This window comes from Cyclopterus lumpus, chromosome 24 (genome assembly GCF_009769545.1).
Source record: "Cyclopterus lumpus isolate fCycLum1 chromosome 24, fCycLum1.pri, whole genome shotgun sequence".
Classification (NCBI taxonomy): Eukaryota; Metazoa; Chordata; class Actinopteri; order Perciformes; family Cyclopteridae; genus Cyclopterus; species Cyclopterus lumpus.
In genome coordinates this window covers 8,073,507-8,099,011 of record NC_046989.1, presented here as the reverse complement: position 1 = coordinate 8,099,011, position 25,505 = coordinate 8,073,507, and the positions used below count along the sequence as shown (strand labels likewise).

Below are 25,505 nucleotides of genomic sequence, written 5' to 3'. Positions count from 1 at the left end.
ACTGTACACTCCACGCTGCCTCATTAGGAATACATGGCCAAGTGTAACTACAGCTGAATTCTCAGAGGAGGCTCTGTAAAAGGAAACAGGAGAGGGCATGTGTCTAGTCTGTATGTGTGTTTAAGTTAACCCCCTCCACTGGATATTAACATGTAGATCATCATCCTTTTACTTAATAGGCAACAACTGCATTGCCTCGATGAGGGAGGCCATGAAAAGAAGGTTTATTTAGCTGTTTAAAAGCCTGCGAAGGTAAACATTTGAACTTTAAACACACAGAGACATTCTGTTGACATCCGACTCTCAAAGTCACAAGTGGCACGGAGACACACTCACCTGCAGGCTGTGTGTGGATCAGGAGAGTAGATGAATGTCTGTCCAGCTTATAAAGGCCGCATGGATCATAGGGGCCAAATAATGACCCTGAACGCCTCACGAGATCCACTCCCAGCTGGAGAGAAGTATTCGCTGTTTGTTCAATATCGGAGAGCTGCTTGACCCCCAGACACACCTGATCAGATACTAACATGCACTCTGCAACCTTCTAACGCTGCACACGCTCTCAGCTTGCGTTGCCATGTCTGCTCTTCAGCTTTTACTATTTTTACTTCTCTTTGGCTCTCTCTCTCTCTCTCTCTCTCTCTCTCTCTTTGTCTCACCCTCAATCTTTCCTCCTAGTTGCCTATCTGTCAATCTCAGCAGCTCTGGTGTTGAATCATTAACGATAACCCGAGGCTCCTCCCATCCCACCAGGTAGAGAGAGGTGCATGGGCAGGAGGAAGAAGAAGAGGAGGAGGAGGAGGATGGACTGAAAAAAAAGCTGAATTTGGGGTGTGAAGAAATCCTCATGCACAACTACCAAAAAGCACAATTGAACCCGATTTTTTTATCCGGGATTTCAATAACATATAACTGCTGATTTCTGATTTGTGTGACATTTCGATCGTTTCCTGCAAGCGAAGAAGGCGAATAAGTAAAGATGGCAGAAAGGGGGAACTGAATTCTTCTACCTTCATATTGTAAACCGAGGACAAAGATCCACGGTTTTTCAAAGACAATCTCTTCTTAATATATAATCCACAGTGAGTGGCTTTCCCCCTGAGAGTCACGTTCACATAAGTGACAGCTGGAGTTGAGGGAAATCATCCACGCTGAGGGCAACCAGGACAACTCTGATTATATCTGTTAGAATGTGTCTGTTTTCCACAGTTAATTCCTGGATGTTCTCCAGGCGTCATTAAATTAACCTAAATGAGGCTGAAGGGTTAGCATTGTGACAGAGGGCGTGGGCCTTTATTGTTTACGGTTAATTATTGATACTCTGTCTAGTTAATAAACGACAACGACCCCACCGATCAGAGATAAAAGAAAAGGTTCTTGGATTTCAGCCGTGGTGTTATGTGCGCAGCTGCAGGTAACTGGACCCAAACGCCGTCAACACTCGAAAAGGCAACTTTATTGCTCAACAGGATTTAACAGGATTAAAAAACAAACAAAACAGGCTCACACACAATATCTTCAATGATCTAGACAAGACGAACCGACAAAGGGGAATGACACGAACAGGACTTAAATACAGAGGGCTGGTGCAGGTGATTGGACACAGGAGGAAACAATCAGGGACAGGGCAGACAATCACAGGGACAGGAAGTGCAGAGAAACAGAGGACACGAGGACTTCAAAATAAAACAGGAAACACGACACACGACACAACACTACAGATCCTGACACGTGGAACAGGAGGGAACTCAGTGACTTGCAGTGTATGTTAATAATGAGGCGATTCGTGTTATGAAACGCCATATTTGGATCGGGTGTTGCTACTGTTGCTATGACAGCCACTTGTGAGACGGAGTTTTACGGACGTCTCCAGTTTGCGATCATTTCCAGATGTTAAATCACAAACTGAGATTTCAATGTGTATTATCATCATTCTTTAATTCACGTGTAATTCACAAAAAACAAATACGATTGTTTGTAATGCCCAAAGTTCTTTCATTGAAGGGTTACAATCATAAGTGATACCACAAACACTGTGATTGTGATTACAGCTCAAAATACAATAAATATACACATCCATTAAAGGCAAGTGAGAGTGGTTAATATTAGTTATTATTATACTAGTTGAGAGTAGTTGCTGCTAGAATCGTCATATTTCTTGTTCAGAGTCCAACAACTGTAGCTTCTAATAATAATAATAATTATTATTATTATAAATCCTAAATCCCCCTGCTATTGGCATTATAAAATGACGTGTTTGTTTCATCAGTGCACTATTGGTGTTACACACGCCTATTAAAAACCCTCCATCCGACTAATTTGAAAAGACATTCAGTTCACACACCAATCGGGAGGAAATCAGTGATTCAATTAAAAACAAATGAACGCCCCTAACCACAAACTAGATAGCTGGGGGCTTTTTTGTATCTATTGCCCATTCCCCAAACAATGTGCATCAGTGTGTGAAACAAAAAGCAGATTACGCACAAATTCAAAAAACCCTATTCAAGCCGGTACATAATATCTCAAATACTTTTTACAGTGTCAGCTTAACCACCTCCAATGTACTGCATAATTTACATTGCAACCAAGCACACTGCAAACGCATATACAAGCACACAATACACTTTTACATTTCAGTTTTTTGTTTTCAAATTCAAAACGTGGAAGATAGATCTATGTTACAATGCCATTAGTATGTTCTTCACGGCAGATGTGTGTATTCCAGCTGTGTGTATTCCAGCTGTGTGGGTGTTTTCATGTTGAGACCAACAGTTTTAATAACTGAACTGTTAGCAGCATTACCTCAAAGTACGGTGGACATTTAGAAATTGTATGCATGTGAAATATGTATGCAGGGCGAAGATGTGTATGTGGGGGGGGAAAGGTGGATCATCTTGAGGAATGTTACACACTTCAAGGAAGACAAGTCTTGCAAAATCAAAGTAACTTATGAGCCAAAACAAACCGCATATCTGAATAACTGTGTTATTCTCACATTCAGTTAATTTCTATTTAAATTAAATTTTTAAATAGTATTTAAACTTAAAGCACTCATTTTCTTTGGATAATTGTGCATTTTGGTTTCAACACACACTACAAGGGCTCAAAGTCACGTTGGGACGGCGTGTGGGGAAAAAACAACATGATTAAAATCGATTTTAGAGTCTATTGACTTTTTTTGTTGAAACTAATATATGCATAATTCTTTTTTTGTGTGTGTTGATGCAATATTAGGCATTGACTTAGTTATGCACTTAAAAAAAAAATCTCCTATGATCGCTCATTAAAAGAGAACCTGAGAAGATGAGGAGGTAGACAGCATAGCTCCAGTGAGGTCACATGATTGTACAATACAGTTGGTCATTCTCTGTGCACGCATCACGGAGACCAAACATTTCTGTGGCATGATAATGACATGCAAAGCAATGCATTTTTTTTGTGAATAGCTTTTCTACTGCTATGATGCCACGGACTCCATAATCTTCTCAGCTAGCAGTAATCCTAGTTCAGAGTACAGACAGAGTGATGGGGGAGAAAGATGATCAGCTCCTTTGCTCGTCCTTAATCCCGCAGGCTTTCCTGATGTCCTGAGGGTGTTCAAAGGCGGCTTGGACAAACTGGCCAAACAGGCACTCCATGTAGCTCTCACCCCGAGGAAACAAGCCCTGCAGGAAGGCGATGTGACCGCCGTGGGCCGTCGACAACAGAGCAACGTTGGGCAGGCTCTGGATCGTGGTCAACGGGAAGGCTGGAAATAAGGAAATAAAGTGAAAAAGATTTAGTGAGCTAGTCTTGCTAAGAACTGTAAATTAAAAAAAAAAAAAAAAAGAACAACTTCAAAATGTTTTTAGGTGGAAACATGTCCCCTTCCTAAATTCGGAAAATGCATTCACACACATACACACACACACACACACACACCCCGCTTTCAGCCATTTTAACATAACATCTGGCACTCCATTCATAGAACTGATCACAAAAAAAATCAAACCAAAACATCCCCACAAGTGAAAAGCTACATCAGAAGCTGTAAGCACAGCACAATGCCGTCTTCTCCTGTTGTCCGCTCACCGTGTTGGGGAGAGAAGGGGTCGTCGGCAGCGTTGAGACACAAGATGGGAACTGCTGTGTTGTGCAGTTTATTGTCTGGGCTGGCATCGAAGTAATAGTCCGAGCAAGATTTGTAGCCAAACATCAAAGAGGTGAAGCGTTCGTCAAACTCACGGATAGTCTGCGCCTAGGAGAAAGGGAAAGAAATTAAATGAAAAGGGGAAAAGTAAACTATGATAGAAACGGAAATGTAAAGGACGGACCATACCTTCAAGACAAAGTTGATGTCCACCACTTTCTCCAGAACCTTCCTGTGCCTGTGAGAACCATGTTTTTGTGAGAAACACATTTTTTAAACGACAGGAATTTATGAAAATGCAACTTCTCCGACCTGGTGACAGCATTACACAGGCCGGCGGTGAGGTATCTATTGAAGAGCAGCCAATTGAGTGGTTCTTCCATTGTGGCGGCCGACTTCAGCGCATTCCAAGGGACTGAGATGGTGAAACCCGCCACCATCCCGGACTCTGTACGCTTCCGGGCCAGATAGTTTAATAATAACATGCTGTACAGGGTGACAGGAGAGAGAATTACAGGAAAAGACAACCGCAATTTGACAAAAAGGCAGAGAGGAAACCAAGATAGGGTCAATTCCACCATAAAATCACTTTTATCAGAGAAATGCAAGCCGTTGGAAACCATTACACCGACTCACCCTCCCAAGGACACACCAGCCCCAAGCACAGGGGCAGATGGGTAAAGTCCTTTAATGTGGTGCACCACGTGCTCCAGGTCTGAGGTATTGGCTGCACAGTAGGTGACAGGTGTCTGAAGCGAGCAGAGGGATAGAGGAGGAGCGTCACACTGTGCTGTGTTCAAGTGCCAGATTTTGTGTTATAACTGTTCCAAAGAATCCAGTGAAAGGACCAAAACCAACATTGCTTGAGTTGGTCTCTCAATACTTTTCATCAATGGAGATCTATGGCACAGACTCACAGGAGAAGCTACATGAGGCTTTGGATACACTGAACAGTACTGTTCAATGTATTGTTGTCAGTTACCTTTTGGTCTTTTAATGGGATTTTCTGACAGTAAGGAATATCCGGGCTTATTATTTCCACCAGGAGATTATGTATTAGGTTGTCTGTCTGTTTGTCTGTCTGTTGCTAATCTCGCATACTGCTGGAGCCATTAGCCTAACACTCATGGTTGCAGTGATTTACTTTTTTTTTTTAAACAGATTTTATTGAGAACATATTTCATTAACTGTTTTCTATTGTCACTCATTGCTGACAACTCACAACTCTTAATGAGCCAGTGCGGCCACAGGTGATCAGCTTTGTGTGAGTTGTAAATATTTTGTTGTAAATATTCAAACACTACAGCACTGCAGACACCCATGGTATGGATCTGAACTTTTCTAGTTCTTAAAAAATGTTTTGTATATAGCAGCAGAATTAAATGTGGCATGGCCGCAGTTTATTAGGTAATAATTACACTTACCAACAACTCTTCCCCTCCAAGTCCTCTGTTGTTGAAAACTACACATCTGGAAAAAGAACAGGTCTATGATCACATCTACAGCAGCAACTGGACATTCAATTCAGTGCAATTTTTGTTTTTAAATCAAACCTTTGTGTTACTCCTTCGAGATAAAAAAAACGTGAATAAGTTACTGAATTGAAAGGTTTAGGCTGTTTACCTTTCACTTCTGATTTTGTCACACAGATAAATAATTGTATCATTATAGAGGGACAAAGTCAGGAGCACAACAGACCTGTAGCCGCGGCGGGTGGCCTGGTTCAGGGCATGGAGCACATAGGACTGCCTGCTGTTGCCTGTCAGGCCCGGGAGGATCAGTACTGTGGGGCGTGTAGAGGACTCTGGGTAGGTCGCACTATCTTTATTATCCATCCAGTCCAGAGAAATCTGACCCCCATCAACCGTACTGATCAGCTCACTGATGGATGAAAGGATGATTATTAGAACACATCAACTTAAATAATATACCACATATAGAGATACTGTAGCAAGATAACAGGATGACTGTGTACACGTCAGCAAAAGAAACAGAACAGAACAAAGGTCCTACTTGCGGTAAGTGACGGGGGGCCTGGACTTGAGGACGGCACAGACCAGTGTTTGAAGTCGGCCTCCCCAGCACCACGGAGTGGGACTGAAGCGCTCGGACACCACAGGACAGTGCTTGTGGAGGAATGCACTGAAAGGCGTGCTAGAGACGAGGGCCGGTGTCTGAGAGGAAAAGAATCCAAATGAAGGGGCAAAAAAAAAAAAAAAAAAGGTTTCTAGACATTTGTACTTGTGACAGACGATAATACATGTATAGTATGAGCGGTATGGAGCTTCAAAAGCAGTGGTGTGGTAAACAGTACAGAGTCTACACAACCTGAATAGCACAACTCAATATGAAACCACCTATTTTGTATGAAAACACAATTATCATGCACACTTTCATTCCTATATGTATTGGTTAACTTGCCCATGACATCTGGACCATAGCATACAAAACATACAACATGAGTGTATTAAACCAACTACTCATTGAGTAGTTAGGAATAATTAAAGGCTGGAAATTGAATACATGTTAAAGCAGACATGGGCAAAGTAAGGCCCCCACTTTGCCCATGATGCTGACTTTGTTTGGCTCGACTTATGCGTGTGAGCAGACATTCAGCGTCATGAACGCCAACAAAGCCCGTCACAGATCAAAGTTAACAGATCAGCACCTCAGATCTATCCTGAGAATGGCCACAACCAAAATAACTCCAGACTTGGATGCACTGGCAAAAATGGGAGATCAACAACACTGTTCCCACTGAAACTGAAAGTGTTGATGTGTTGCTGCAGCGAGGTTGGAGCCAAATCTCTGACACACAGCCTGCGTGGCTCCTAAAACAAAAATAAAGAAGTTCAAGTGAGGTAACTGGTTTGGGTGTAGGCCTCAGATGTTTTCATGAAGTTTGATCGGTCACATTACGACATGTTTTTGTATTGTTCATGTTCGTGAAATGTGTTAAATTGCCTTGCAAATAAATGCTTTGCTACGTAAGTTAGAAGCCAAATCCTTTCATGTAATGATTAGTTCACACAAACACTCCATCCATCTGTTCCTGGCCCGGACCCTCTTTTTAGATTTTAGAACCCATTGTGGCCCGCGAGTCAAAAAGTTTGCGCAGTTTGTTAAAGTCATATGTGAAGCTACAATAACAAACATTTGCAGGTACTTAATTTGCTGTTTTTCACAGTTTTATGTAATTGTAAATGTAATACAATATTGGAGTTTTGGACAGCTATTATTTGAAACCATCACCTCAGGCTTTTGGAAATTGCAATGAGCTTTTTTCCAAAGTGTTTATTATATTTTGTAGACAAATTCAAAAACTTGACTAATTTACAAGGTATTATAATCGGCAGATTGATCAATCTTGATAAATAACGTAACACTTTATTTTAATCTCCCATTAACACGTGTAAGTGTTTATTACGTGTATTAATGTGGCTGTCAACAATTATAACTCCTCATGTGAGAGGTTGATGACTTTCACATGAAAATGAAAAGATGGTGCAAAAGGGTTAGTTGTGCTAAAGGGTAAAAAAAAAAAGATATATTTAATATGTGATGACAACTGTCTTCAATTGTGTTATTAAGCATTCATTAACGGGCTGAAGCTCATCATTTGTAAACCCTAAAAAAAAACTAATTTCTGATGTAAAATAAAGATAAAACAGATATATTCAACAAGCACACATGAATACAATACAATACAACCTCAAAAATACAAAAAAAGATCGATGAAATAAACGAGAAAAATAGAAGAAAAGAAAGAGAGAGCACAAACAGAAGAGAAAAGGTGCATATGAGCGGTCATTGCAGCAGCACCGCTCACCTTTACCACAGTGACTGACCTGACACTTGCGGCCCCACAGATAGCACAGTGCGGCCGTGAGGGAGCAGATGACCACCGTGTAAGGCCTGGACACACAGTCCCAGTATGTTCTCCAGAGCTCCGAATGGGATAAAAACATCGCTACTGTCTATTTGTTACTTAGCCCCAGAAGGGAGCTAACCCGTTAGCTGACGGTACTAAACGGTCTAACGACTCCTTAATAACGGGCCAGATACAAAAGGACGTGGGTCGTCTGTTACAGTAATGCCTGACAACCTGCCTTCATCCCCACCAGCTAACAAGCTACCGTTAAAGGTGAGTAACGGTCGCTCCTTTTTCTCCGAGGCGTCCCATCGCTTCTGACAGTGATGCCAAAAGAGCCGGTGTCCGTCTGAGGGCTTTTTTTTATTCGACGGTGCCAGAAAGCTGCCGCTTCCGGGTTCTCGAGGAACACGACCGAAGATCGTATGTTCAGAAGGACGCCTTCGATCTCAAAGAGCGCCTGCGCTCGTGTTGTGCAGTTCCGCCGCCTTCACGGAGGATGAGGGCGAGCGAGTTAGGGTATTCACAAACGGGACTTTAAATATGGAAGTTAACTCACGCGCATGCGCCGTTCTCCTCCGTTATTTAACGCCGGCCGGTTGGCCACTATTCGGTCCCACTTTTAACAATTGTAAATGCACAGGTTGTATGGTTATAGGCGGAGAACTGCGAGGTTACAGGTGTTTTAAATAGTCAAGTGAATGTTAGTCAAATTCACTGTCAAGTCAAAGTCGATTCAAATAAAGTAGACCACCATTTAATTCCCATCAGTTTGATTTTAAGTGTGCTTGATGAATGTGAGGGGCAAAACGCGTTGTTGATTAAAACCTCTCAGCCCAGACCCTCCGGGAACCTACAGAAGGGGCAGCTCCTTTGTAGTATTTGCATTAATAACAAATGTGTTTGCAAATATAATAAATATATATGTCTTGGAGAGGCCCTGTGTCAAAGTCTAGTTGTAATACCTGTAATATTTATGCTGATGCCTGTGTACATGGTGTATATTCAAACACAATTATTGCAAAGTAACAGCATATGGTATTCCGGTTTACGAATAGAGTGAGAGCTCTTTTCTTACATGTCCAAGCTTTGTAGGCCTATGAAAGAAAAAAAAACACTATATGATGAAATTCCGTTAAGTCAACAACAAAGCAAGCAGGTTCTTGATTCACAATTTATTCCCAGTTGATGACATGAAATCGCTTCATATTTTCCTTTAAATGCAATAGGCAAGTGCCTTACAAAATAAGGTCTTCATTTAATTCTTTCTTGATTTAATCTAGTTGAGTGGGATTCCTGTAACCACCTCTGACTCAATACCACACTCATCATTTCCACGCTTGATCTTGAAGAAACCTGAAATGAGAAGACACAATAACACAATAGTAAACTTCTTAACCACATCCCTCATTGCAAAAGTGATGTGTAACATAACGAATAAGTGACCAAAGAGACATGATGTCCCCAACCGCTGGTTGTGTCGCACCTTTATCTCCCCAGTCACTGTTCCAGGAGTTTGCAGCCAACCAGTAGGGCGTCCCACTCTCCTCCCCCCAACCGAGGATCTTGATGGCATGACCTCCCAGCATGTCACCTTTCACATGCTGGTACACACCTACAGTAGAGTAGCATTGAGTGCAAAAACACAGGCCTTAAAGGACAACAGTAGTGGTTTTCCTCATTTTAACATCTATGAGGAATACTACAATTTTAATCTACCTGCCAAAAATACACTACATTTGTGTTGATTTGAAGTTGACCTTTTCTTACTTATTTTTTCTTGCTGTATAAATAATTTTAAGGGCTCGTGAGTCAAAACAGTTGGGAACCACTAGATTAAATTTGGAAGACAAACAAGCAAACATGGACGGCATAATGATAATGTGTCTTTGACAAAGCATAAAATAAACAAATAAAGCAGGTCAAAGAAGGTTTAAAGCTTCAATTGAAACAGCTTCGATTGTAGTAAACAATTTTTCCTGCCTGCCGGCATGCAGCAGCATGGAGAGGTTTCCGTGCAGTATACAGTTTCAGAGTAGTGGCTATTGGGGAGACAAAGTCAAACCCGCCTCACCAGTCTTGTACAGCAGAAAATCTGCATATACAGAGAACGCGGCCTCCACGGGCCCGTTCTTGTACAGCTCGGTCATGATCTGCTCCTGCTGGGACGGGACGCTGTATGAGCGTCTACCTGAAGAGAGAGAAACAGGAAACAGAATGCTGTGTGACAGAGAAGTTACATGGGGGGAGGGGGGGGGGGGGGGGGTTAACTGGATCATTTTGGAGGTGTGTACCAAAGTGTTTGTCCTTCTGATAGGACGGCGAGTATCCATCAATGCACTGCTCTTCACACTTAGGAGTGTCCTCTTCACCCTGGCAAGGAGGACGAGTCCCATTCACGTGATGCTCACAGGAAGCGATGCTGTAGGGTCGGCAGCCTGTCAAACACGCCATCGTTTCAGCTCACACTTTACTTCCTTTTAATACTTCCTGAAAATCGGTGTAAAACCCATCTCAGTTCACACCTACCGACTTTGGAGCCATACAGGCCTCCTGTCACCAGCCCTTTCTTTGCCCAGAACTCCCAGGCAGCAGAGGGATAACCACCGAAACAGCTGCAAAATAGGAAAATCAAAACACCAGTGGCGTTGTTGTGCAAAGTCCTCTGAAAAGACCTGGAATGCACTTGTTTTGCTACTCAAATACTCACCCCATGCCGCATTCATCACAGCAGGACAGTAGATCTTCAGCAGAGATCTCCAAAGAGATCTTACCACTGCTGTGGATACATAACCTGTCGGATATCGCCTCCGCCGCCCCAAAGGCCTGTGTGTCAATCAAAGGGAACACCGGTTTAGGACATCTACTTCAACAGCGATCAACCGCTGTTGGGTCTTCTTGTCGGTCTATCTCACCCAGCAGGACCCACATGATCCCTGATCTCTGATCTGTTGGATGGTGGGACAGTTGGGCCACTGCTGACGCGCGTCGAAGCTGGCGGGAAGCTTTATGCCCTCTGTACTGTGAACCCTTGAACAAGAAAGGACGATCACTGAGCACGGGAGATAAGAGGAACCTGCTGACTGTCACCTGTCTGGGCATGTGAGACACACACACACACACACACACTGCACACATGGTTCAACTTACACTTCTGGCAGCTTGGGTCCATTCAGTATAGTCCCACACAGTCCCTTCACATAGCTGATATCGATGTTGTAGAAGTTCTGCCCGGCCTGGTGGAGCAGTGGAGTTCAAATGAGAGATCGCAGAAATCACCGCGTTCATGACCGCAATCTGTGACAGCAGGTGTCCTCGGAGATGCCCGCAGAGATATAGTCACCGGAAATGCCCTGAATGTACTCACCGCCCAGGTGGTGTTGGCCTTGTTGATGAGCTCGACCATCTCCGGGGAGGCATGAGTGAGGGGAGGCCGAGCCCGGGCGACGGAGACTGTCACAAGTACACAAAGGAGAGCCAGTAGACGCATTCCTGCAACACACAGAGGACACACTTCAACAGAATCAGCTGGATGTCCACCACTGCTCAGAAGGGAGAGGTTTCTGTTTTATGAGACGCGTCGGCGTTTTATGAGGCATGAGCATCACAAGGCAGTGACAGTAAAACATTTAGGTCACACTGGAGTGTTTTTTTCTTCTTCTCAAAATATGGAAATTGTTTGAGATTTCTTTTGTAATTCAAGTGATATAATTTGAAGTTGGACCGAGTTGCACATACTCAAGTATAAAGATAGCTGCAGGTAATGTATTTATTTGTTGGCGTGTAACTATATACTCTTCAAGTCATATAGTGACAATATAGTGACAATTTAAAACCAATTCAAAATGATGGTATTGTTATATTTTCAATGGCTAGATGTTCATTTGTGATTGTGTGGACTTAAATCACAACACATTTTTAGATGTAAACTCAGTTCAAGATTTAAGTGACCAAACACCTTTTATTTATAAAACTATCAGCACAATACCAGCTGAATCTTTAGACTATTTGTTTGTCTAATAACACAACAATCAACTGGTTTCTTCAACTCAAATATAAAAATGTTAACACCAAATATCATTGATTATATAAATGTAATTCTTAATGACCCCCGAAAAAAAATAATCCAAAAGTCTTTTTACCTGCAGATTCGATGGACTTTTTTCTGAGCAATTCCTTTCTCTCACTGAACAAAATACACGTCCTCTCACTTCTTACAGTCCTTTTTATAAGCAGCAAGTTATGGAATCACATGTTTGGTAAATGAATGCATCGCTAGTCAACGTCTCATGTGACCTCACTAAAGTCTTCCAAAGGTTGACAGGTGATCTGAAAATTAAACAATAAATGAGAACGTTTGCAACTTAGAATTATCACGAACTTGATGGAAAACATGACCTTTTTAAATGTTTTGTTTCATATCATATTTATTCAATCAAATATCAAAAACGAAGAGCGGTTCAATATATAAACCTTGAAACTGTGCTGTAAAATGTAAAGAAATATAATTTCACAGTCTGGAATCTATAAAATCATTAGCGGAATTTAACCCAACAATAATTATAATTTGTTTAATATAATAATAATAATAATAATAATTAACAGGCGGTAAACCAAAGAATGACACCTTTCTGACCGTTTAGATTCTTTCACCTCTTTATTTGTTAAAATATGTACAAATCAAAATGACACATTACATAGCAATGTTTATAGCTCTCCTTTGGTTCTGTACAATGTTACTGTGTGCTAGCCTTCCTACTCACCAAAGCTGTGTTAATTAAGGTCACTTTAACTAGCCATCTCAATATGCATTTATTTCATCAAATGTACCAGAAATTACATTTGCTCTCATTCAAACAGTTCATGTCAAAACTACTTTGGAATAGCATTGTTCTTTTCTCCTATTTCAAAAAGGACATCGAGTGGAAACAGAAAGAACACAGACATTAAACAACAAATTAAACAAAATCTAAATTTGCTGATCGTGTTCCCCAAAATAAATCCTAAAATGGGCCGTGTCATGTACTGTGCATTTCACCATTGTCTTGAAATGGTCAAATATGATGTATAATTTTACTCAAAAGGGGCAAAATGTAACAAAAAAAACAACATTAACACACAATCAACATAAACAGCAAACGGCAAACAACAAAACACCCTGAATTGTTTCTATGTGCTATTTATGCTGGTGAAAATAACCACACATCAGTGTGTAAATTATTTACTCAGTGGCAGGATGGACTAGTAGAAGTTACCTGCTGCTCCCAGAACCCCTCCATAGTAGGGCTGCACATTATTATATCTCAAACGACTCTGATATTGCAGCCAGGGAAAGAGAGAACTCGAGATCAGTGTTACAGTGTGTTCAGTGTTACATTTGTTGTTGTTGTTTATAATAACTCCACTATATAATAATTTCCCTTCATTTTTATATTTCAACAAGCAATTTGTTGCATCTCAGCAGTATTTGGAAAGCAGCAGAGCCGCAGAACTGAGTAACTTTGATATCTGTGTATTTATCGCAAGTAATATCATCTTTGCGATATACAACAATATCACATATTGTCCTCATATTGTGCAGCCCTGCTAAATATGTCCATGTTCCTGTGACGGCCGTGATGAAGAGAGGAAAAAGTGGGAAGAAGTACTTCAGTCAGAGGCAAACCGGACCTCCAGAGTGGGCCAGGAGGCCTTCTGAGTCTGTGGGCCCCAGGAAAGGTGAGGACCAATGGGGTCACTACCCCTGCATGTCGCCCGTGCCCTGTGGCTGTGCTGCGGTGGTGCTGAGGTACTGCCAGCTGAGAGCGGCGAGCAGCATGGCGGCAGACAGGTACATGGGCGACAGGTGGTGGGTCCTGGAGGGGAGGCTGGACTGCGACACGGCGGACTTCTCTTCGATCAGAGCCAGGATGTGCAGGGTCTTGTCCCGAGACGGGTCCGTCTGAGAGACTTTCTGTAAGATCTGCAGAGAGGGAGAGCAACACCGTTTGTGTCAAAGTGCTCCAATGTGGTGGAAATAGGACAGTGGCCAGTCAGCAAAAAAAACACACCCACCTCCTGGCTGTACTGGGAGATGATGGTCTGCACGGCGCTCATGCTGGTGGCTTCCATCATGAGTGTGACAGCCTGTCCCTTCCTGATCTTCACCACGCCCTGGAACAACATGGGGTTGTTGTAGCATGACGACAGTGTAGCTATCGCCATCACCTGGTCAGGAAAGGTGTAACATTTAGTTAACTGGAAGAACTGAAGGAAAGAAAGTTAACTAAATGCGTTGTGACAGCGTCAGAGAGAACTATCAAACATTTTTGGTATTTCTTTCAATAAAACCCACTAATCTTACTACCTGGGAAAGTCCCAGAAGATATAAAGAAGAAACACTCACGTATTCCTAGTAATAAGGATAGAAAGAAATTTAACAAATCACAAGGAATTGATGATGTAATTACTTCCAAATGAAAGGATTTTGTAAATGAAAAGTAGGAAAAAAAATAAACATTAATTCATATCTTCGAGGAAAGATGGGGAAATGGGTGAGATATATGACAGACAACATTTCTAAAAGATCACGTAAGACACTCCATGCATCTATGCCAAAGTTTCTTTCTCTATTGGATTAATGTTTGAAGTAATGGATTTATATTTATGTAATCAGTTTTATTGTTTCCTCTCTTCTCTTCCCTTGATTATTATTTAAATTCATCTTCTTTTGATTTCGTAATTTTTCATATGCTCCGTGACTATACAATTTCTTAAAAATGAAAATAAAAACGTATCATTATCACATATATCTGAAAACAGAACTAATGGGAGGATAAAAAGCTAACTGCACGCTAACGGGCCGTTCAATTATTCGGTCGTACGAATTAAGAATCACTGCGTTGTTGGAAGCCCTAACCGGTCCGCGTGTACCTGCGGAATGGCACAGAAATTGAAGACGCTCTGGTTGCGCAGGCGGGACAGGTAGGCGATGACATCCGGGACGTGTCGCAGAGCATCAGTGACCAGCAGGTTGAGACAGGAGAGAGCCAAGTCCAGCTTCTCCGGCTCGGCCAAGTCCTCCAGACGACCTGCAAACTGACTCCAGGCCTGCACGGGGACAACACAACATTATCAACACATTACATAAAAAAGGTACTTTTAATCAATATTCAGCAAACCTCCATGCAAAGAAGTCATGTTTTTTCCTTTTTTTTTTTCTCACTCTGCTTCCTCATTTGCTTAAGAGACACAATCTACTGAGCTTGAGTTCACTTTCAAGTGCACCCCATGCTGCTTCAATATGCACAGAATGAATAAAAAAAAGGTGCATCGAAGGTTATAATAAAAGCACAATGGAAATGAAAAACACAAAAAAGTATTCGGAAGCCTTTTCTTTGGGGGTTAACAGAACAGAGGAACACGTTCTCACCTCTTCTGGCCAGAAGGCGCGTCCCACTTGCGTGTCCTCGAGGTAGTCTCGGATGATGTTAGTCTTCTGGAGGAACAGGCCCATGGAGTTGGCCAGCTCGGTGTCGCGCCCCACCTCGGGGTCTTCCAGCTGGGACGCAGAGAACAGCTGAGACAGACCGACACCGACCAGCCCCGCCACAAAATGGCAATACTGCACACAGAGAGTGAGACCAGGCCACATGGCATCGGTTTATACGGTCACAGCATGGTATGTATGGCAGAATGCTGATGATTGAACACACACAGTTACTGTAATAACCATAGGCACTAATTAAACATCTATACAACATTGGCAGAGTCAGAGTGATGGTTTATTTTTGTTGTATATAGTGTGTGTTAATGCTTGATCAAAATTAAGTACCCAGAATTACTGAAAATACACTTTTAAGTAGAAAGAAGCTGCAGGGATTGATGTCAATAACAACATATTGTCCTCCCAACCAAAAACACCTCTTAGTATCTAATAGTGCTCTAATCTGCCAGTCTGGTCATCTCTAGGGCACCATCAACACTGAGAGATCCCTTTGTGTTGCTAAGTTGTGTACTTCTTCTTGCCATTTCAACACATGTCCCTGTCATGTAGTGTGTCTAACATGTGTTGCTGTTATCTCAAAACTAGGTTAACATTTACCAGGTCCCACTCCTTCATGGAGCCCACTTTCTTTTCAAGGAATTCGGCCATTCCGACTCCCATTCGGTGGCAGATATCCGAGATGACGTCTCTGTATTCCTGAGCGAGGTTTCTGAACTCCACTGATATCTGGGTTGCAAGTGCACATGAAGATCATAGTTACTGATTTATAACAGCTGTTAATCTGAGTGACAAAGCTTTCACTTGAGACATTTCTTCACATGCCATCAACTGTAACTAAACTCTGTCATTCACACGGTATATCATTATGTTATCGAGTAAGTAATTCATTTTTCTTTGAGCCACCATGCAGCGCTTCTCACCGTGGGGAAATCAGCCAGAACCTGTCTGTCTTTCTCCTGGCTCTCGGTGAAGCACCACTCCTTCTGGTACAGGAAGGTGTGGAAATCATTCAGCATGGGAACCTTCTTGTCCAGAGGGATAGTCATGTCGTCCTCCACTGTGTCCAGCGCTCGCAGCACCAGGTAGAAAATACAGACTGCATGTCTGGATCAAAAAGACAGGTAAAATATTTACTTTATGACTGAAAAGCTGCCTTGTGAGTAATTCAAGGGACAACGCAAATAACACACGTGTCAAGCTGGTGGTCAAAGATCAAAGAGTTTGAGTTTGATCTGGAGATGTTTGTTTGTGTAATGTTACTTTTAGCTATTGACACATTCAATCTCCTTCTGAATGGCTGCATCAAAAGTAAAATAATGTATTTTTCCTCAAGTAACATGTCATTTAAGTAATTTATCAAGCAAAAATCCCAAACATGTGTTGGTTCCAGTTTCTCCAATGCAATTATTCGCTGCTTTAGTCTGTTTCTTATTACTGTAAATTGAACTTTGGGGTGTTTTAACTGTTGGTTAGGCAAAATAAATTTGAAGATATCATCTAGGCCTTTAGATATGCCTGTATCTACTCTGATCAAAAATATCAAGATTAATAGATATTGATTGCAGCATTAAGTGACATGTATCACTGTATAATGTGCTTTCATTGGTAATTGCCAGAAATAAATAAATATAACTGTTCAGGTATTATAGTGAAGATGTGCATTTAAATTGTTGCTTATATACTCCTCAAGTCCCTAAAGGCATCTGTCAGTCATCGCTATTAGCTATTGATAAGCTATCTTTGTGTTTTACTACCAGACATTATTGCCTCTCCACAGGATATGCCATCGTTTTGTTGTTGACGGTTTTCTAGAGTAATGGATCCAATCCAAGCATGTCTGAACTGTTCATATTAGACGAATGAAGTATTTGCAGAACAAGGGGAGCCGACGCCCCGTGTCCTGCCCTTCACGAAGGAAAGCATTGGCTGCATGCATGCAGACACACCCCCCGTGCAGACAGCTTGTTTTTGTACCCACCTCAACTCTCCGTCCAGCGCTTGAATCACAGCTGCAAAACTCCGGCTGGTCTGGTTCAGGTACAGATAGCAGGTCCGCAGACTCTCGCTCATGGACTCCTGGTTGGAGAGACAGAGGAAGCCCGTGTGTCGGTAAAAGCCTGCGGGTCTGAGGGCGCTGGAGGGCCGGGCGGCCTCCTGCAGGCCCCGCTCCCCTACCCTCCAGCCCAGTAGGAGGGACCGAGGAGCGGACCCGCCGCCCCGCGGTGCAACCGCGAGAGAGCGCTTGAACACGGACAGCGAGACTGGACACTTGCAGCAAGCTCCGGCCATACGAATAACCCGACGGCACGACCGACCCTGCAGCTATAATAATAATAATAATAATAATAACAATACGACTCTGAACATGTCGACGCCACGGCCGGTGGGGAAGTTTGAAACATGTAGCATAGAGGACACGCGATCTGGGGGTCGAGTGAGGCGAAAAACTCTTTAGGGGGGGACGCCTGTTGAGCTAAATCAAGCGCTCCACTGATCTCAGATCAGCCTCACCTCGCTGCGTAGTCAGACGGGTCTATGCACAGCGTTTGTAGAGCTGCTGTTATGATTACGTCGCTCCTCCCACCTCTAGCCATAACAACACCAGATGCATATTTCATAATCTACTTCTAGCTCGGAAATGTGGCCAGTGAAACCCAAGAAAGGCTACAATACTATAGCGGAGCAGAAGGTGTTGATAATGTAAAAAACATAATCCTAAAATATTATGTAGTTGTATCTGCGTATGTCATTACTAAATGTTACCTCTTGGTGAGTAACCTGTGGACATTCACCATCACATGAACTTTGATCAGATAGAGTTCTTTGTTATTTGTAAATTATTACAATTTATTTGCCTCCATTTATACATTGGTATAAATACTAAATCAAAGTGTGTCCATTCAAAAAGCTCCCAAACCAAATGTTGTTTGATATATTGTGAGCATCGATAAATACATTTTTTGTAAAAGCTTGATGGATCCGGATTATGTGTTAATGTTTAATTTTACAATCAAGTGGGATTTCGAACTTTTGGGCACTAGCTACATTTTAAAATGAAAATATTAACTGCATAACTCAATTGTGTTAACGCAATCAATAACACCTTTAATCACATGTAATATGTAACCGCTGGTAATATTTAACTGTTGAACAGTAAGTGTGCAGAAAATGAACAAAATTACACCAGTAATAATGCAGGAAAACATAATCAAATGTGACTTGTTGCCCCAGTGCATGCTGGGATGGTTTCTAACTACGTCACTGCAATCACATGACCAGCACTAAGCCAATAATATGAATGCTGATCATGGTTTCAACTCTGCTCATTTTGCCTTCATTTCAAAATAAGAGCACAGTGTTACTCAAGATAACTTCATCCAGCGGTAAAAAAAAAACCTAAAAAAAACGTCTTCAAACTGCTTTCAAAGAACCAAATTAGCTCGATGAGAATACATATATATTATTTAAGTTTGATAACAGCAGGTTAGACTAAATAATTAAATTAAACCACATTTGCAGAACAGGACCCTGAGGTCAGACAAGCTGTGTAGGGAAGTTGCTCCGCATGACATCCAGTCTATATTGTTGACACCTGGTGGGCGACAGTGGGAAAGACAGCATTTTTTAAAATGTGACCTGTCAGATTATGTGATGCTAGAGGGTTAACGGTGGAAAAAATGTGGATGTTTTGGCCAAATAACAACAGGTAGAATGCTCTCATCATAAGGTGTGAATCCACACATACGTGTTATTGAGTCTGCATTATTATTGCTATAATATACAGTATAAAATAAAGGCCTACTAAAGACTCACTGGTCAAACCACGATGCAGTCTCTGGAGCCTCTCTCTCTCTCTCTCTCTCTCTCTCTCTCTCTCTCTCTCTGGGTCACATTGGTGTTAAAACATTGGGATTATCCGATAAACATGCGCACATCATCCATCCCCGCTGTTGAATCCTCCAAGCTCATTATGTAACCTAAATCCCAAGTCAATGATCATATTGTGTACATCTGAGCCAACACAGGAGCGCGAGATCTAATTAGTCCAACTAGCCGTCTCCGTTATAACCATGGAGTCCATAATTTAGTCCATCCATTACAGTGCAGATTGACTCTCAATAGGCATATGTGAATGTCCGTGTCGCTCCAGAATAGTGTAGTATTGTCTGTGCAGATGGACATTATGTGCTACGTGATCCGAGAGGCGATTCTGGAAATGCAACCGCGTATCCATCCTGCATGTTGTCTTCATACTCATCTGACAAGTGTATTCTGGGTACATATTTGAAAACGCGTGGGTTTACTCACATAATCCAACTTTGGCATGACGGTTCTGCATCCCCCCATTTTAAATTTAAACAGGTTGAATATCTCTTCCGGGTGGCCCAGTGACTTCAGGATGTCCATGTTGCTTCAGGTTATCAGCTGTTACTATGACAAACTGATGTGTGAACCTGGAGAGATGTTCCCCATCAGACCAATGTGTCGCTGAGCTACAGCAGCGGCAGCAGGACCATGAAGAGAATGCCGCTTCCAGTCAGACGAGTCGTCAGATCGACTCACGCTTCTGATTGGCTGACGAATCATGGGCATAGAGCTCGGTGTCCAATGAGCGAGCAGAGCGTCTGGTGTGATGCCCCGCCTCAGCAGACAGTCAGTGGGAATCGGCTTCTGATTGGCCTGTTATTCATCCACAAGGGAAACCATACCTGCTCATTGGATTTATACATTCATGGGACTGATGGGACCTGTTAGTTGTGACCAGTGGGTTCAAACACTATTTAAATTGTATTGTCTTTCTAAGCTTTATTTTATTACGTTAATTATTTCTTTGTATATATGTTTTGTTCTGACTATGTTTATCATTTAATGCAATTCGGTCTGACTGCGAGGCAATGTATACTTTTGTTTGAAAAGCTATACAAATAAAGGTTATTATGATAAGATACACTTTTTTGATCCCATGGAGGGACATTTAAACATCTCAGTAGCAGAAGTACAAGAGAATATGCATTGTTTATATCAGTAACTTAAAAAAAAAGAATGTACTCTATATTATGTTAGAGCATTACATATGTTATGACCATCCAGGATATACCAAATAAATAAATACAGGTATTACATATACTATAACATGTTAAATATGTATTGTATATTAGGATAACATATTAACAAATAGTTTGTAGAAGTTGTAATATTTTTTATAAATGAAATGCAACTTAATGTAGATGAATTGCCTGTAAAAGACAATTTAATATCAGTTTAAATGAGGCCTCAGTCGGTGTCTTAGCTCATGATAGCCTGCTGAGTCCGAGTTAAGCTCATTGTCAAGTATCCAGAAATCAGTAGAAGACATCGCAGCTCCAACGTCTAAGCATGGAAAGCATACTCAGCCTAATATCTATTTATTTTCTCTCTCTTACTTGCAGTTCCACATGCATATACGCACATTTGCAGGCACCAATAAAACGCGATTGAGTTAGAATATTAATACAGCATCCAGCACACAAACACTCACATACAAAGGACAGTGTATACTTTACCATCCAAAACAAAATTAAACTCACTGATAATACTCGGCACAACATATGTATTGGGGGTCACCTAAAACCGATGGATGAAATTGGACTCGCAAAGTGAGAACCAGGATGCTTTTCTAGATACCCAAACACTCTTTCATAACTAATAAGTAGGCAAATACATTCAGTTCAGGGAAAAGACCCCTGAGAAATAGATCTATTTCAGAGCAGACTTTTGACCTGTGATAAGCACAGGTGCAACTAATTACATTAACGATGGCCCCAAGTGTCCCGGTAAGCCGTGACAGTGTGACAGCGAGCCAGCATGCACAGTTTAGAGCCCTGGTACAGTGTGCTACAGCTAATGGACACTGGCTCACTTGAATAGAACCAAGCCTTTGTTCATTTGTTGTATCTCTGCTTTTCCTGGGAGAGAACAACAGAAAACAAACATTAGGGACTATGATTTTTTTTTTGGTCAAAAGTGTGCTGTAAAAAAAGCTTTTACATTGTGTCCACAACAATCGACAAAGGACAGGTGGAATCAATGTGAAATTAATTGACCTGGAACACAACTTCATTCTGTTACTTATTGTGAGAAATGTGCTGTAAAGTGAGAAAATAAATATGCTTGTAAGCATCCTGTAGTTGGCGTCAAAGGGATGAAAAGAGAAAGCTGCAGCTCTGTGTGTGAAAGCCTGCAGCAATCCTATCAGTGGGTTGATTGGCATTAAAGAACTAAGACTGGATCAGGAAACTCTCTCTATCTATCTCTCGTTCTCTCTCTCTCATTCTCTCTCTCTCTCTCTCTCCCTTTCACTCTTTTTGCATTTGTATTTAAACTGCATGGTCTTTTCTGATCATGTTTTTTCTGCAGCCAACACAGCAGCTGTTTGAGACTGAAGGCACAGCAGTGCTTTGAGCTATCATGCTCCCCATAACCATTCCTCAGTCATTCCTCATTCCTCAGCCCTATATTCCCTCTGTCCTTCCCTCAGCCCCATGTTCCCTAAGTTTCCTCAGTCTGCTAGTATTGGTTGCCTTTGTTGGTTGGGTTGGTTCATGCATGATAATTAAGATTGGTGAGGGTTAGTGTAAGAATAGCAGGATTAACCAATCAAAGGCACAGTAGTTTGAGTCATTACCTTGTCATGGTAGGGAAAAAAAGGATGTTGAGCAACCTTCCCCATCTTAGTTTAGTGTGTTAGTATGCTAACATTTGATAATTAACATTAAACGGTAGTTTCACTTTATGGACAACTTCTTGGTGATGCAAAAGAAAAGTCAGAGGAATACCAAGGCCATGACACTTTATGTAAAATAAATAAAAGTGAATGCCTTTTTATTCTAGCACTGTCAGAAATCGCAAACACACCCTGATCCTGTCAAGCGTGTTACTCTGCATTGCTCTGTGTGTAACAGTATCCTCCTATATCATTTGTCTTAAAGCCACACTGCCTGAACACATTCTCCTCTATCAGCTGTTAAAACAAAAGCCAAGGAGGAGATCGATTACAGTTTACTGCGATGTTGCCGTGCAACTGTATATTAGAAAGGTTGTTGCTGAATAAAAGCCACAGGCATCAAACATTGATGAGTTCAAACTGGTTTTAATCTGTATATGATATATTGGGCTCTATATCGCCACATGTCATTTTGTCTCACTTAACCATAACTTTTGCTACGTGCCTTTTGTGTTTTTACCTTGGCCAGTTTGATTATTGCACTCATACCTCACTGATCAGTGTTCATAGCAGACATCAGAGGTAAAACAAACAAAACCATTTGACCTTATAGGATGAAGTGTGTTTTTTAAAAACACAGATGAATTCACAGCATCGACATTGCCAGAACAAACCCGAACGCACAGATATTTTAGAATAATAGACGGACTCAGTTCAGCTGAACCAAAGACTAATTACAGACAATTACAACTAAATAGGTTTTTGCTCGAGGGCACGAGGTCGGGGAGTGCAGCCAACCTCCAAAACAGTGCATCACATTACATTTTACACAAATGCACGTGGCCCAAAAAAATGAACCAGGAGCATCTCATACATTGTCTTTTGTCTTCTACTTTTTGTTTCTCACTTCGACAGCCGAGACAGTCGATGACACACACACACACACACACACACACAAGCTTGGCTGAAAGAGGCAACGCATCAACAGAGTGCAGGGTTTGGGAATATCTTCATGGCCGTGAGCATTACCAAGAGGAGGAGCTCAGTCAGTTTCAGGTAAACATGTTGGGGTGCACACACCCATCAGCTGTCACCTATCACCCTTTGTTAGTCGGTTTCACCCTTTGTTAGTCGGTCTCTCTTGTCGTCAGGAGAGTGAGCTGTGCTGCGTGTACATGGCAAACCCTACAAGAGAAAAGAGGAGATACATTTCAATTTAATTGGATTCCTTCAAATACCGGGGCGAAGGAGTCTGGTTTGAACTTCCCATGTGAGTAAACTCAGTTCTTACTTTTGACACAACACGTCTACCATGTGACCTGCAGGCGACCTGCAGGCGACAAGACTTTTAGGATAGGATAGGATATTACTTTATTCATCCCCAGGGGGAAATTTAGTGAAGCAGCAGCAAACATGTTTACATGTTCACTGTTTACAGTGTCTGACATTTTTTCTGAATTTGCTAAATTGCATTTAGCTAAAATGCATTTGGCATTGCATGAGCTCTTAAATTCTTTGATTCTTTCAGCTGTATAACGTTGTCCTCAAATGTCACACAAAACCAGACAGTATTTGGTTAATTTCAATATACACTGTTCCCTGATCCGTCATGATAATCACATATTTTGTATTTAGGTTGAGCCGTAAGCGTCCTCTGTCTGATGGAAATGAAAAGGAGCCTCCGCTGTGCACCAAGAAATGTTTGGCTGGTCTTAAAGCTCTGCAGCACAGATGTGAGACTGACGGAGCCACAGAGCATGCCATACTAAAGTAAGTACAGTGTGTGGATTAAGTTCATATGTCAAACTTATTAGTGTTGGCAATTAACGGATTCTTTAAGTGCCAACAGGAAAGTCCAGGTTTATGTATGCAGCTGCTTGTTAAGGACAGAGGGTATTTCATGTAACACTTTTTCACTTCCTCTTAGCCATGCTCGTAAAAGTGTCAGAGTTACAGTATTACAGTATGTGATAATATATTCTTTCCAAAATGTATTTCCCATATTTCTCACATTATAATTAAAGTATATTTCAACCATATGCACATACATCCTAACTCAAGTTGTATTAGTGTATAATCACCTGAGACTTCTCTTTGTATGAGTCCTTCCTAGGGCGTGGTCCTCTTCACGTGTTTACATTACCTGGAGGCCGCTGTAGCTCTCTGACACGACTGAATAGGGAAGGAGAGAGGGGGGGTATTCAGTTGAAATGCAACCTCAGCTCTATACTCTATCTGTTGTTACTTTTACAGAGCCAGGCTCGCTATTCCTATTTCCAGTTTTATGCTAAGCTAAGCTAACCAACTGCTGGCTGTTGATTCATATTTAATGGGACATGAGAGTGGTGTCTATCCTCTCGTCTAACTCTCTGCAAGAAAACAAAAAAGTGCATTTCCCAAAATGTCAAACTGTTACTTAACACATTTAACCGAAATTGTTATCTTTTGTTACGTTTAGTTTAGTCTAGTTTAGTTTATTAACTGGATCCTGTTGAGTTGTAGTGGATTTTATATACACGTGCTCATGTAGATAAGAGAGGTTATGTTTTAAATTAATACATAAAGAAAGTTATGATAATTAATTTGAGGAATATTCTGAGGAATGTATTATGAAGCATAAGAGAGGATCACTGTTTTATTATTCAGCGTTCTTTGAAGTGGCGAATGGAACTAACCTTCAGGTGTGAACCTTATGTCTTATTCGCTGGTCAGCGTAGCATGCTGCGTCTAAGGTATTTGCATGAATACCTCCACTAACCAATGGGAGCGTAGCTCAGCGAATGGACTGCGAATAAAACTAATTGTAAGACGCGAATTCGGTCTCTTACGTGGTGACGCCAGACAGAAACTTCTGGCTACGTCAGGAGACTGTGGAAGCGAAGCCATGTAATGTATGTATACTGATGACTCTTGTTTGTTATGATTAAATACTTTTGATTATTATATATCTCTGGCTTCGGAGCTTCTTCTTCCAAGCACCAGGCAGCTCAAGATTCTCTGAACCTTTACAATCCCCATTAGCTGACGCCTTAGTGGCTGCTAATCTTCCTGGGGTCCACAGAGAGGACAAAATGATACAGACAAACATGCAAAACATACAAAATGATACAGACAAACATGCAAAACATGACGTGAAACAAACGGTTAAAAAATAGTACAAACTGAATAATAAAAAATAAATAAAGTGCAGTCAAGGACTAGGATGTATATTGTGCAGTACATCAGTAATATGTACAAAAACAGATCAGATGACGACAATATGGAAACTTCCAAGTAGTTAATGTCAACTGGTTGATGCCCCAAGGTGCGCCTT

General features: G+C 41.6%; 2 protein-coding genes across 2 annotated transcripts; both read right to left on the bottom strand.

Moving 5' to 3' along the window:
• Nucleotides 1–1,919: 1,919 nt before the first annotated feature.
• abhd3 (abhydrolase domain containing 3, phospholipase) lies at nucleotides 1,920–8,513 on the bottom strand. Its single transcript, XM_034527862.1, has 9 exons — nucleotides 7,981–8,513; nucleotides 6,146–6,306; nucleotides 5,831–6,013; nucleotides 5,557–5,602; nucleotides 4,769–4,881; nucleotides 4,445–4,618; nucleotides 4,322–4,370; nucleotides 4,075–4,240; nucleotides 1,920–3,751 (listed from the first exon to the last, which is right to left on the bottom strand). The coding sequence occupies exons 1-9, from the start codon at nucleotides 8,098–8,100 to the stop codon at nucleotides 3,546–3,548; spliced, it is 1,218 nt and encodes a 405-aa protein (XP_034383753.1). The 5' UTR covers nucleotides 8,101–8,513; the 3' UTR covers nucleotides 1,920–3,545.
• A 671-nt stretch (nucleotides 8,514–9,184) lies between these two features.
• Nucleotides 9,185–20,030, bottom strand: fdft1 (farnesyl-diphosphate farnesyltransferase 1). Its single transcript, XM_034527632.1, has 17 exons — nucleotides 19,798–20,030; nucleotides 17,468–17,565; nucleotides 16,410–16,593; nucleotides 16,087–16,215; nucleotides 15,415–15,606; nucleotides 14,916–15,092; nucleotides 14,058–14,210; nucleotides 13,803–13,965; nucleotides 11,371–11,456; nucleotides 11,154–11,239; nucleotides 10,919–11,033; nucleotides 10,714–10,829; nucleotides 10,533–10,618; nucleotides 10,298–10,441; nucleotides 10,078–10,194; nucleotides 9,490–9,618; nucleotides 9,185–9,359 (listed from the first exon to the last, which is right to left on the bottom strand). The coding sequence occupies exons 1-17, from the start codon at nucleotides 19,894–19,896 to the stop codon at nucleotides 9,283–9,285; spliced, it is 2,151 nt and encodes a 716-aa protein (XP_034383523.1). The 5' UTR covers nucleotides 19,897–20,030; the 3' UTR covers nucleotides 9,185–9,282.
• Nucleotides 20,031–25,505: the final 5,475 nt, after the last annotated feature.